The 14,807-nt window shown below is 40.7% G+C and overlaps 1 protein-coding gene across 1 annotated transcript in view; it reads left to right on the top strand.

Annotated features, from left to right (window-relative positions):
• The window catches only part of LOC107587574 (voltage-dependent calcium channel subunit alpha-2/delta-2-like), a 230,694-nt gene that overhangs the window by 123,884 nt on the left and 92,003 nt on the right, over positions 1–14,807 (top strand). The window contains exon 4 of the mRNA XM_016275397.1: positions 9,268–9,312. Coding sequence (XP_016130883.1) covers positions 9,268–9,312 — 45 coding nt within the window. The remainder of the gene's footprint in view (positions 1–9,267; positions 9,313–14,807) is intronic.

Here is a 14,807-nt window from a genome sequence, read left to right as displayed (position 1 = left end):
CTTGAACAACTCAGAGAGGCAAAGATTTTTACTAAATTGGATTTAAGAAGTGCATACAACCTTATCCGGATCTGCGAAGGGGATGAGTGGAAGACAGCTTTTCTCACCACTAGGGGGCACTACGCGTACCTCGTTATGCCATATGGGCTAGCCAATGCTCCAGCTGTGTTCCAGTCATTCATTAATGAGATACTTCATGATCTGTTAGATCAATATGTGATAGCTTATATCGATGACATCTTAATCTATTCCAAGTCAGAAGCAGAGCACATCCAACACATCAAGGTGGTTCTTTCACGTCTCCTCGAGAATCAACTCTTTGTCAAGGCAGAGAAATGTGAGTTCCACGTTTCACAAACAAGATTTCTGGGGTATAACATCAGCCATCAAGGGGTAGAAATGGACTAATCCAAAGTCAAGGCAGTCAGCGAATGGCCACAACCAACTACCGTCAAGGAACTGCAGAGGTTCTTAGGATTTGTTAACTTTTACAGACGCTTCATCCGTGGCTACAGCTCCATTGCCTCCCCGCTGACTTCTCTCCTCAAAGGTAAACCGTCCAAACTAAAGTGGACAGAAGATGCAGCCAAGGCCTTCAATACCCTCAAGGTTAGCTTCACAACAACACCCATATTACGACATCCAGACCCTAATCTCCCCTTTGTGGTCGAAGTGGATGCATCTGACAGTGGCATTGGAGCTGTACTCTCCCAGCGTCACGGACAACCTGGTAAATTATATCCATGTCCATGACTCTCTTGGAAAGTCGTGGCCTAATGGTTAGAGAGTCGGACTCGTAACCCAAAGGTTACGGGTTCGAGTCTCGTACCGGCAGGGATTGTAGGTGGGGGGAGTGAATGTACAGCACTCTCTCCCACCTTCAATACCACGACTGAGGTGCCCTTGAGCAAGGCACCGAACCCCCAACTGCAGCATAAATGGCTGCCCACTGCTCCGGGTGTGTGTTCACGGTGTGTGTGTGTTCACTGCTGTGTGTGTGCACTTTGGATGGGTTAAATGCAGAGCACAAATTCCAAGTATGGGTCACCATACTTGGCCACATGTCACTTCACTTCACTTCTTTTCAAGAAAACTCACGCAGGCAGAATGTAGTTATGATGTGGGCAATAAGGAACCTATGTCTATGAAGGCCATAGGCATATTCAATTGCAACGCTATTGAAGAGTGGAGACCCTGGTTAGAGGGGGCAGTCCATCTGTTCCAACTTATCACAGACCACAAGAGCTTGGAGTACATCAAAAGTGCCAAACGTCTGAATCCTCGCCAAGCTCGATGGTCCCTGTTGTTTACACGCTTCCAGTTCATAGTTACATACAGACCCGGAAGTAAGAACAGTAAAGCAGATGCTCTGTCAAGACGCCATGACTCTCTTGTCATTCCTGGTCCACCTGAAACTATACTGCCCCCAACCGTCATCATTGCACCAGTTACTTGGGACATCATGGAGGAAATTCAACGAGCCCATCAGCAAGAACCACCACCAGCCAACTGCCCCCCAACCAAGCATTACATACCCCATGCTCTTCGCCACAGAGTCATGCAGTGGGTTCACACAACTCTATGTTCAGGTCATCCAGGGATCTCACGCACAATCAACCTGCTACAGAATTCTTTCTGGTGGCCTTCAATGAGTAGAGATGTTACCGCTTATGTGAAGACATGTCAAGTTTGTGCCCAATCAAAGACCCACAAAGACAACCATTACAACCATTACCCATTCCACAGCGCCCCTGGACACATCTATCGATCGACTTCCTCACTGACCTACCTCCCTCTGATGGATTCACTACCATTCTGGTGATCATCGATCGGTTCTCTAAATCATGCCGACTAATACCCCTCAAGGGTCTCCATACAGCCATGGAAACGGCACAGTCTCTTTTCTACCATGTCTTCAGAATCTATGGTCTGCCTGAGGACATAATTTCTGACAGAGGAACTCAATTCACTTCACGAGTCTGGAAAGCTTTCTGTAAGCAGCTTGACATAAACGTAAGCCTCACCTCAGGCTACCACCCTCAGTCTAATGGACAAGTTGAATGACTCAACCAGGAAATTGGAAGATATTTGCACAGTTATTGTAGCCGAGAACAACATCGGTGTGCAGAATTCCTTCCATGGGCCGTATATGCTCAAAATTCCCTGACACATTCTTCTACAGGACTAGCCCCCTTCCAGTGTGTTCTGGGATATCAGCCTCCTCTGTTCCCGTGGTCAGGAGAACCTTCATCTGTCCCAGCAGTGGATGACTGGATCAGGCGTAGTGAGAGGGTGTGGGACAGTGTTCACATCCATCTACAATGGGCTGTCAGGACAGAAGGTTTCCAGGCCAACCGACGACGCCGTCCGCACCCTCCCTACCAACCAGGACGCTGATCCCAACGCTGAGCATCAAGAGCCGCCACCACCTTTGGAAATCGACGGATCGCCTGCTAATAAGGTCAATATGTTGCTGGACTCTAGGCATAGAGGGGGTCAGCTCCAATATCTGGTGGATTGGGAGGGCTACGGGCCTGAGGAGAGATCTTGGGTCAATGCACCTGACATTCTGGATCCATCATTCATAGAGGAATTCCACAGAGCCAGACCCGACCGACCATATGCTCAAAATTCCCTGACACATTCTTCTACAGGACTAGCCCCCTTCCAGTGTGTTCTGGGATATCAGCCTCCTCTGTTCCCGTGGTCAGGAGAACCTTCATCTGTCCCAGCAGTGGACGACTGGATCAGGCGTAGTGAGAGGGTGTGGGACAGTGTTCACATCCATCTACAATGGGCTGTCAGGACAGAAGGTTTCCAGGCCAACCGACGACGCCGTCCGCACCCTCCCTACCAACCAGGACGCTGATCCCAACGCTGAGCATCAAGAGCCGCCACCACCTTTGGAAATCGACGGATCGCCTGCTAATAAGGTCAATATGTTGCTGGACTCTAGGCATAGAGGGGGTCAGCTCCAATATCTGGTGGATTGGGAGGGCTACGGGCCTGAGGAGAGATCTTGGGTCAATGCACCTGACATTCTGGATCCATCAGTCATCGAGGAATTCCACCGAGCCAGACCCGACCGACCAGCTCCACGACCACAGGGACATCCTCGTCGAGCCTGTAATGCCAGGCCAGCAGAGGGAGCCCTCGCCCGAGTATTGACCGTCACGCTCCCTCTGCTGCATCGTTGGTGACTTCCTGTTTGGCAGCCATAAAGCATGGCTTGCCCAAACACTCTCTGCGAAGTATTGCCAGTCTCACTGCCTTTCCGAGCATTCTATTACCATTGCCTGTTGATATTGTGTATGACTTCTTGCCTGTTTGATTCTACTTCTGATTATTGGATTTTTCCCTCTGTTTTGGCTGCCGATTGACTGTGTTTAGACTACTGCCTTTTTCTGACGCTGATTCTGGATTGCCCTTTAAATAAACTTCTGCATATGGATTCTCACTCGGCTTCAGCCTCCTCGTTACAATCTATTTATATATATTTATAATCTATTAATTTTACATAAAGATATTATAAGATATGGTAAATAAACATTATGTAAATATATATATAATATTTATATGCATAGTATTTATTAGCTGTATAAAAATCTCATGCTTCATATTTTAGCTATTTTAATTTTATTTGTACATTTAAAGGGGTGATATGATGATTTTTTTTTAAAGATCATTATTTTGTGTATTTGTTGAAACAGAATATGTTGACATGCTTTAATGTTCAAAAAACACATTATTTTTCAAATACTGTACATTATTGTAGGTCCTCTATGCCCCGCCGCTCTCAAACGCTTCGTTTTCTACAAAGTCCCTCCTTCCGACAAGTGCAGTCTGCTCTGATTGACATTTGGGCGGCATTATGCTAATATTTCCACATAGTGAGGTAGATATGTGGGGGCGTGTTAGAACGAGCCGTTTTAGGGGGGCGTGGCAGAGTCTTAACTTTGATAAGGAATATCTCTTTGGTTTTGAGACTTTAGTCTTTGCAACTTCAGGGATCTTATCTATGCACAATCAGCTTGTAACACTCCAAAGAGAAAGGAAAACTTGAAATCGCATCATATGACCCCTTTAATTTATATATTCAAATATTTTTTTTTTCATATTTTTCATCATTGCATCACATTACCTCATCAAGGACTAAAGTAGGTTTATTTTTTGTTAGATTTGTCAGAAGATCTCAGACTTTTAAACCCATTTTCATGTTTTTTGTATAGTAAACAGTTGGTAAAAGTATTTATTTGGGCTTTTTGTGGAAAGAAGCTTTAGATGCGCTGCGTCCTGTCCTGAGAGACCCAGAGGGGCCGGAAGAGAGGTTTGGAGAGAAGAGGGCGGGAGGTCATCGCTCACGACTGACTGGCCTTTTCATTTGAAGGAATGGAACTTTTCTCTCGCTCTATTTCTGTCTCTATCTGTTGATCTCCTGACAGAGTCCTGGGAGGACGCTGCTGTGAGCCGTGTGTGTGTGTGTGTGTGTGTGTGTGTGAGAGAGAGAGGTGTGTGGGTGTGTGTGTGAGTTGCAGGGTTGTGTAGATTTGTCAGCATTTTTGACCGCTGCCTTGTAACCAGCTCAGACGCTGTTGTTGTTACTGTGGTGTTGGCGTCTGGTTTGTTTGGATTGGCACTGTAGAGAGAGACGGGAATAGAACTGGCATGGACCGAGAACCAGAGAGAAACCGGCTATTTTGGAATTGCATACTAACATACTACTCATTCTGTTTCTGCAGTATGCATACTGCTTATAGTTATTATAGTCATAGAATACTTTGATAAACCTACACGAATATCTATCTTTACAGAAACAATTCCATATGAAGTAAAATCAGCTCCAATTTTTAACATCTCTTTCCTGACTTATTAACTGCACTAACAAGCATTATTAAGACTTTTTTTTAAATGCAATGATGTAAAATGACTGCAGTCACTGAAATATTCATACATATGTATAAACAATAACATACTACTGTTTGAAACATTAGGCAAGCTTGCTATTTTGCATATATTAAAAAATGATGTGCTGTAATGCATTATACAGTATACTTTGCTGTTTACATTATGCAGTATGTTTCTAAACGGTTCAAACAGTAGTGTGCTACATTGTCACATGATCTCATTATGTTGCATCATGTGTAAGTCTGCAAGTGGCATCCTGTTATTTTGACAATAAATACAATTACTAGCATTTTTACTTCAAACTTTCAGCCATCCAATCAAAAATGAGTTAAGACGGAGATGATAAAAATGACTGCTAATACTGTTTGGACTTATTTGTCACTTTAGAAATAGAAAGTCAAGTTTAGTTATAATTAGATATGTGACCCTGGACCACAAAACCAGTCTTAAGTGTCAATTTTATATGAAATAATATGTTCATAGCTGAATAAATAAGCTTTCCATTGATGTATGGATTGTTAGGATAGGACAATATTTGGCTGAGATACAACTATTTGAAAATCTGGAATCTGAGGGTGCAAAAAAAAATCTAAATATTGAGAAAATCGCCTTTAAAGTTGTCCAAATGAAGTTCTTAGCAATGCATAACACTAATCAAAATGTTTTTATATATTTAGGGTAGGAAGTTTACTAAATACCATCATTGAACATGATCTTTACTTAATATCCTAATGATTTTTGGCATAAAATAAAAATCTATAATTTGGACCCATACAGTGTATTTTTAGCTATTGCTACAAATATCCCCCAGCGACTTAACACTGCTTTTGTGCTCCAGGGTCACAAATATACACCAGACTACTGGTCAAACGTTAGGGAGAACTGGAATTTTTTAATTGTAATAACATTTCACAATATTACTGTTTTTTACTGTGCTATTGATCAAATAAATGCAGTCTTGGTGAGCAGAAGATTCTTTTTTTTTCAAAAATATTTAAAAATCTTAATTATTCCAAACTTTTGACCGCCTGTGTATATGCACAGTATTTTGTGCATTCCATACAGAAAAGAGGAATGTGATAGTATGCTGTTCCAAATGGAGAAAACAAGTGAGCTCTAGTGATGGTTCCCCCTGAGTGAACGCGAGAGAAGGAGGAGATCAGACACAGACGAGAGAGACGTGAGACGTCCCACCGCTGGCCATCAGCTGGCATCAGGACACATGAACATGCTGCTCTAACACAGTTGAAACAGTGCTATGCTACAGTCTGTCGTACACAGCACATCACATCTACTGAGAGATGCTACAGCACTGATGCTGATCCATTCAGATCACAGCCGCAACATCACTCGCATTTACATAACCACTGGATGCTTCTCTACTCAAAAAAATATGGCAAATTATGTCCGAGATGTTTCTAGGGAACATCATTTGCTCTATTTCAGCTTGTTTTGTCATGGATGTTTTTCTTATTTTTTGGGGAAGAATTTCAAGCACACTTTATAGCGTTTCCAGTATAAGACATGAGGTTTAATTTACTCAGCCAAGACTTCACAGAAAGGTTTTTGAGAAAAAATATGTCAGTATTTAATCTGAAATATATTTGACATTAAATACCAACATATATTCAATGAAGTGGCGTAAAAACTTTCTTTTCTATTCTTTTAAATTATAAAAATAAATCTAAAGCAATGACTACTGAGGTACAAAAATGGATGTTTTCTCCAATTTACTAAAGATTATGTTTGTTCAATAAAGATTAATATGTAACATTATATTTTTAATAATTTAATGTATGTATTTAATTATTATTATTATTATTAGTCCTGCTTCCATTATCTTAGTACACATTTTTCCTTCACCTAATATATATTATCATTATATTATTTCAAAAGTTATGTATGTTTAATATTGATTAACAGTATATATTTTTACATGAAATGTTATATTTTTATTTTAATAGTATATATTTTATTATTATTATTATTATTTACTCCTGTTTCTATTTTCTCACAAATTGTTAGTTTTTTTCATCTTTAACGTCAAATACAAAAGCAGTGTCTCAGTATTTATGATATGTATATTGACAAATCTAGCATTCACTTTGATTAATGAATGAATTGTGAGTATAGGCTGGTTTCACACTTGTCAGCTAAACATCTTAATCGATATAAATGATTACGTTTAGATGGATGGATGAGGTTAGAGTGAGTGAGTGATCCTGTAGTGTCATCCTTTTGATAAAATAATAAGAAGAAAATCATTACTTTCAGAAGATTCTAGTGATCATCTGGTCAAACTAATGGCAGGTGAAGTTTCATCTCGTGTCAAGAGTCAGTGAGTTATTATTTTAAAAGAAGGCTCTGTCTTTCTGCTTTGCGAGCAGATGTGTAATTCAGCAGCAAATCACTAATTCAGAAAACAAAAAAAGATGTGCATGCGATAGTGAATACAAAAGCAGAACAGACAGCATCAAAACAAATGACAATTACCGTCTCATGACAGCGGTCTCAGGACAGGGCTGTAATTTCATTATTGCTTTAGTTTCTTTGGAAACCTATGAGCTAATAAGGATATTTTTTTTCTTTTGGTCTCACATGAAAACTATAATGCAGAAGGCAGTAGGCTTGCTGCGATAGACAGTGTTTTCGGTTATTCCGGTGTTAAGCCGCAACACCGGTTACATCATTTGCCCACCGCGGCACCGTTTTGTCGTTTAGATTTTTTTATAGTAACAAGTAGCTAGTTTAGCCTAGTTCAGTTAGAGGACAGACACTTTTAAAAATTAGACGCTCAATGCAGCGTGCCAAACCCTGCGTGAACGACAGTGCACCACAGAGCAGGAGTCATATTCCCCAGCGACTTAAGACTGCTTTTGTGCTCCAGGGTCACAAATATACACCAGACTACTGGTCAAACGTTAGGGAGAACTAAGGCTTGCTGCGATAGACAGTGTTTTCGGTTATTCCGGTGTTAAGCCGCAACACCGGTTACATCATTTGCCCACCGCGGCACCGTTTTGTCGTTTAGATTTTTTTATAGTAACAAGTAGCTAGTTTAGCCTAGTTCAGTTAGAGGACAGACACTTTTAAAAATTAAACGCTCAATGCAGCGTGCCAAACCCTGCGTGAACGACAGTGCACCACAGAGCAGGAGTCATATTTTCATTATCACGTGAGGAGAGTGAATCGAGCTGACTGACAATAGTGAGGTGAGAAAGACAAGACGATGGCAGAAGATGGTTTAGAAAGGAAATGCAAAGACCTGTTTGCCAATATTTTAGATTTTGAAAAGCCTATTGACTGGAAGTTTTTTAAACATTCGTTTCTTATTTATTTGGTTCCACAGTGTTTGCTGATTACTTTATTTAATCTTTGTGTATTTTATTTATTTTATTTTACATCAAGGTGTAAATGCCGTGCCTCCAAGCTTTCTTATTCGTTTTGCTAATAAACGTTCTATGTTTCTTATTTATTTGGTTCCACAGTGTCTGCTGATTTTCAGTTTTATATACCTGTTTAAACTTTGTGTAGGATAAGTAATTTGTTATTTTATTGGGTATAGGCCTATATGGTGTATTTTTATTCGTTTTGTTAAAAGTTCTGAGTTTGACGTTGTTGTAGCTTGAATTGAATCAACGCTAAATTGCCCTGCTGATTACTTTATTGTGTATTTTATTTATTTTATTTTACATCAAGGTGTAAATGCCGTGCCTCCAAGCTTTCTTATTCGTTTTGCTAATAAACGTTCTATGTTTCTTATTTATTTGGTTCCACAGTGTCTGCTGATTTTCAGTTTTATATACCTGTTTAAACTTTGTGTAGGATAAGTAATTTGTTATTTTATTGGGTATAGGCCCATATGGTGTATTTTTATTTGTTTTGTTAAAAGTTCTGAGTTTGACGTTGTTGTAGCTTGAATTGAATCAACGCTAAATTGCCCCTAATTTGAAAGTGAAAGTAAAACGTGCACGGTGCTTTTTCAAGCTATTTGAAAGCCAAGAAATCAGAGGAAAAGAGGGAAAACTCAAACAAACAATTACTTGACGCCGAATTGCGCCAATTCATTTGCCACTCATTTGAAAGTGAAAGTAAAATGCGCACCGCACTTTTACAAGCCATTTGAAAGCGATGAATAGAGGGAAACTCAAACGAACTTACACCCCCCACCCCACCCCAACGGTGATACCGGTATTACCGGTGTTGTCACTCGTCGATTAACCAGTGGGAAAATGTCCTCACTGTCACAACCCTAGCAGGCAGGTGAATCAAAATGACATGAGCTGGAACGTTAGGTCCTCAAGGCAGTCATTTTTACATAAATGTTTACGTCACTAATATTTATGTTTTGTTTCATTTTAGGAAAATGACATCCAGTACTATGACTCCAAAGCCGACTCGGATGTTGTAAGTGACCGATATTTTTATTTGTTTTGTACTGTTTCAAATGAAAACTCTTTGTTTTTGTGCGCTGTTATCAGGAGTAGTTTCTTGTCTGTTTTTTATTTAATAGCTTTAGAGGTTTTGCCTAAATCTTTTTCCTCTGATCATGAAGTGTGTCGTCACATCAGGAAAAAATTAGAGTTAGGCCACAAATAGCTCGTAACATTATTTTGTATATATATATAGTATGTTTGTACTAGTGTACTAAGGAATTTCTTTATTATTATTTCAAAAGTTATGTGTTTAATATTGATTAACATTATATATTTATATTCTATAATATTTTAATAATATTTATGTATTTATTCAATGTTATTTAATAATTATTTTTATTATATGAAAAGTAATCATAAAATGTTTTATAAAAAAGTAAAAAGTTTGTTTATACTAATCTACTAAGGAAGTATTTAGAATTATTCTGTTATTATTTTTATTTGTTTATTTACTGTCGTTATCATTATGATTTCGATAAAACTATATAAAAAATCATGCTAAATGCAGTTTTGTTGCTAGTAAAAATATTTATATATTTATATATTTTCATTACATATTTGACAATAGGCTTGTTTAGTTTCCTTGCATAAATCATTGTGTCAATTTAAAGCTTGTCAATGAGTTTGTCAAAGAAACATCAATGATTTTCGGAGAAACGTGAGACGATGTTGATACTTAAGTCTCCAAAGAGCAACCTTTGAGCAACTAAGTTCTCCTCTGGGACACAAATATACACGTCACCGTATTTTTATGTATCGTATACTCCGTAACAACCTTTTCATTGTATAAGTGAAAGGTCACGGTGACTCTTTTCTGCAGCTGATTGATATCACATGGTGGAGAAGGACGCGGTTATATCAGGCTGGATGAGTAGATGAGAAATGGAGGTACAATAAGAGAGAGGAGGAATAGTAGAGCCAGGGAAGTCATAAATCAGAGAGTGATTTTGTGCGGTAGAAGCACGGCAGGCATGTGTGATTAATGATTGGGCGCTTTAGGGGCCGTCAACATCTCTAATTGGAGCACATTGCTCATCATTAAAGGGGCCAAGGGGACGGCGGCCCACCGACACCCTCGTGACCCCTGCCGGCCCGAGAAACGCAGGGTCAGAAAGTGTGCTGAGCTCGATTCCTTCATATCCGCGACTGCAGTCACACACCTGCACATCTCCAGAAGCACTCTGAACCAATATCAGTACAGCTTCTACTGTATTAATGCCATTATTTATCAATTGTGCAACTTTAGAGACATAAAAATGTTTTGAGGTTTTATAGTTTGGTTTTATTATATTTATAATTAATTAGATTAATTAAATATATTTAATAACATTACAGTTTACATATTTTCCTTATATATCAACATAATAGTTTCTGGGTGATTTCTAAAGACTATCAGGAATCATTACTTTTATTTGTTTCAATAATAAACAAATTTGTTTGCCATTGTTCATTACATTTTGTCCAGTTGTCAGAGGAATGACAAAGATGATAATGATTATTATTATTATTATTATTAAAAATGTATAATAATAATGATGTTTGTTTATGTATTTGTTAGTATTAGTTTTATTACATTTATTACTATAAATAATAATAATAATAATAATAATATAAAAGACAAATAGTAATAAAAATAATACAACTTTATTATTATTATTATTAGTATCATTATTATTATTCATTCAATTTTGTCCTGCAAAAAACTATTTATTTATTTATTTAATTTTAGTACTTTTAATACATTAATAATAATAATAATAATTCATTTTTATTATTTTTATTACTATTTGTATCTGAATTTGTACATATGTAAAAGTGTTTACAATTTCAATATATTTGTGACGAGGGGGGCGGGGCCGAGAGCCGTGGGAACGGAGCGAGGCCGGTGGAGTAATTGCTAATGCGCGACACCTGCACCACTCACCGGTCTCGAGTCTCACGGAGGAGCTCCGGAAGGATAAAGAGGAGGAGTGACGACCGTGTTAGACGAGAGAGGACCAGGCCTGGATTTTATTTTGTGTTTTGGTTTCGTTTGTGTGCGACAGTCGTCCGTGAGGGGCTGTCGCGCTATTTTGTGTTTATTTTATTATTAAAGTTTTATTTGAGTGTTCGCCGGTTCCCGCCTCCTTCTTCCCGACCTACAAACGTTGTTACATTGGTGCCGAAACCCGGGAGGAAGTAGGGACACGCTGTCAGAGAGCCCTCGCTGCGGAGGGGGATCGCGGTGCTGAGGAGATCGGGCAGCAGGAAGAAGTGGAGAGACCGCCGGTGGCTGCCCGAGGCGGTGGTGCTGGAACGACGGAAGAGGAGGTGGGACGGAGAGCTCGCTGCCACGCTCCTGGGTCGAGGAGGGGTGGCTGCCGTCCGTGAGGGAGTGGAGGAATCTGCCCGTTCGCCAGGAGGCCGGAGCCTGCGGCCATCCGCCATGATTGGGGAGGAGCAGGGAACGGGGGACTCGCTGCCGGCTGCCCTCAATAGGAGGAGCCATCGCTGTCCGCCAGGGGGCGGAGGAGTGGTGGGCCGTCCACCAACGATGTCCAGTACCATTGCATGGCACCGCGAGTGAGAGCCTCTCAGCCGGTTGAGGACCAAGCGGCAGTGTGTCTGGGAACCGGACCCAGAATTTTTTTTTTTCTTTTTTCCTCTCTCCCCTCTCTCGTTTGTCTCTCCTCATCCTTCCGTCTTCTTTTCTCTCACCTCGTCTGTCTGTCCGTGATCGGCTCCCCCGGGAGGGGGGAGGGGGGGAGTAGAGCGCAGTCTCGGGAGTACCCCCCAGCCTGCGAGGGGCGATGGGGGGATGTGACGAGGGGGGCGGGGCCGAGAGCCGTAGGAACGGAGCGAGGCCGGTGGAGTAATTGCTAATGCGCGACACCTGCACCACTCACCGGTCTCGAGTCTCACGGAGGAGCTCCGGAAGGATAAAGAGGAGGAGTGACGACCGTGTTAGACGAGAGAGGACCAGGCCTGGATTTTATTTTGTGTTTTGGTTTCGTTTGTGTGCGACAGTTGTCCGTGAGGGGCTGTCGCGCTATTTTGTGTTTATTTTATTATTAAAGTTTTATTTGAGTGTTCGCCGGTTCCCGCCTCCCTCTTCCCGACTTACGAATTTTGTTACAATATTGATATTGTTTCAGTGTCTATTCAAATGTAAAGGCTTCACTTATGAATATCTATGAGTACGAATGCAGTAACATCAGAGGAGTTGCCGTTGCAAGAAGAAGTGTTTTAGTCGACAAAGTCAGACAAAAGCTGTTTGTTTTTTTTCTGACTGGCAGTGGAAATCAGGTCCATCAGCTCAAGCTGAGCTTTCTCTTTTTGTCATCACAGTCTTCTCCATCTATTTCGTCTCTGTCGTCTCGCTCGGCAAACTGTGGCACGGTGCCATTCCATTCCCTCCCACTCTCCTCCTCTTCCATGCTGTTTTGCGATGCCCTTTGGAGCTTTGCTCTCCTCCACCTACAGCAGGAAAGATCTGTTCGTTTTCCTGCCCTGGAAGTTGTGATCTTCAGTCCTGTCTCCATCACGAGCCGCGTGTGTGTGTGTGTGTGTGTGTGTGTGTGTGTGCGTGCGTGCGTGCGTGTGTGTGTGTGTGTGATCTTCCTTAGACCCACCGAGGAAACCTTTGGCTTGATGTGTCGCAGGAAACTTTGATGTGTTATTTTTGAGATGCGCTTCAGATACTTTGCAACAGGAAAATGCTAAGAAAAAAAAAGTGCAGAAAATGTACAGTACTTTTAAAAATCCAGATGGTAAACTGATGTCTAAAAGAGTTCAAAACCAAAGAAAATAAATAGTAAATTGAAATTCGTAGTACACCATCATAATCCAGATGGTGCAATGGCTTCTTCTTTTATTGATTACGTCGCCATTGAACACACAAAGTTATTTACGTTAAAACACCAACATCTGCCTGCTGGATGTCAGTTGCCAAGCGCTCTGATGTACAAATAACAGATTAGAGGTTCACTAATGCCATGTACATGCTAGAGGAGAGAGACAAGTCATCTAAGTGAATATAGATTTAGATACAACATAGATGTTTTGTGTTGTTTCTTGTGTTGCAGTCTCTCTAGCACAACATGCGCATGTTTTGAATTTAAATGTGTGTGTGTGTGTGTGTGTGTGTGTGTGCGTGCGTGCGTGTGTGTGTGTGATCTTCCTTAGACCCACCGAGGAAACCTTTGGCTTGATGTGTCGCAGGAAACTTTGATGTGTTATTTTTGAGATGTGCTTCAGATACTTTGCAACAGGAAAATGCTAAGAAAAAAAAAGTGCAGAAAATGTACAGTACTTTTAAAAATCCAGATGGTAAACTGATGTCTAAAAGAGTTCAAAACCAAAGAAAATAAATAGTAAATTGAAATTCGTAGTACACCATCATAATCCAGATGGTGCAATGGCTTCTTCTTTTATTGATTACGTCGCCATTGAACACACAAAGTTATTTACGTTAAAACACCAACATCTGCCTGCTGGATGTCAGTTGCCAAGCGCTCTGATGTACAAATAACAGATTAGAGGTTCACTAATGCCATGTACATGCTAGAGGAGAGAGACAAGTCATCTAAGTGAATATAGATTTAGATACAACATAGATGTTTTGTGTTGTTTCTTGTGTTGCAGTCTCTCTAGCACAACATGCGCATGTTTTGAATTTAAAGGTCCCCTGAAGTGCCTTGAAACACGCAGCGTTATTCTATGTGGTGACGTCATTTCAACTGAAACAGGAAGACAGGGCGGGACATATCGAGCAGCCCTGCCCCGATTTTTAAATTGGCCAATAGCGTTTTGTTTATATCTGCACCGGTCAGAGCCTTTGAGCTTGGTAAAGCCACATTTGACAGCCACAGTCTAATAGATTACCCCCTATGAAACTCTTAGTAAAACAAAATAGTGATCATAATCATGCTGAGGCTGTGTAGGTTTAAAAGTGTTTAATATATGCCGACTCGCGCATATGATCCGCTCAGTGCGATCGCGTCTCTGGACCGTAGCCAAAGTCCGGATCAGACTGTGTGCACTGCTGCAGTTCGTGTGAAACAACGTGAAACCAGACCTCATTTGCCCCAATCGAAAGCATATTTACACTGTCTGAATCGTTCCCTATCGCCTACATTGTTCACTATGTGCCATTCACTGTACAGGAAATACTACACTGTGAACAAGCGACCGATCTCAGCGGCAGCTTCAGCGTCTATTTATAGTGTAGGGGGCGGGCGCTTCGGCTTCTAGAGAGCGTTTGATTGGTCAGAAGATTTGATGAGAAGATGGAGTATTATGTGACGTCAAAAAAAATCGTTGAGCCGTTTTGGCGGAAGTGACGAACTACAAGCTTTGAATGCTTATATCTTCTAAATGCGAATTTTGTCACTGTTTTGGAGCACACTGCCTTATAGATAACCTTAAGACTAACATATTAATACTAACACCCAAAAAACTTTCATTTTGATTTCATGGGGACTTTAA

The sequence above is a fragment of the Sinocyclocheilus grahami genome, unplaced genomic scaffold, assembly GCF_001515645.1.
Source record: "Sinocyclocheilus grahami isolate Dianchi unplaced genomic scaffold, SAMN03320097.WGS_v1.1 scaffold94.1, whole genome shotgun sequence".
NCBI classification, from domain to species: domain Eukaryota; kingdom Metazoa; phylum Chordata; class Actinopteri; order Cypriniformes; family Cyprinidae; genus Sinocyclocheilus; species Sinocyclocheilus grahami.
This window is presented reverse-complemented; position numbering and strand designations above follow the sequence as displayed.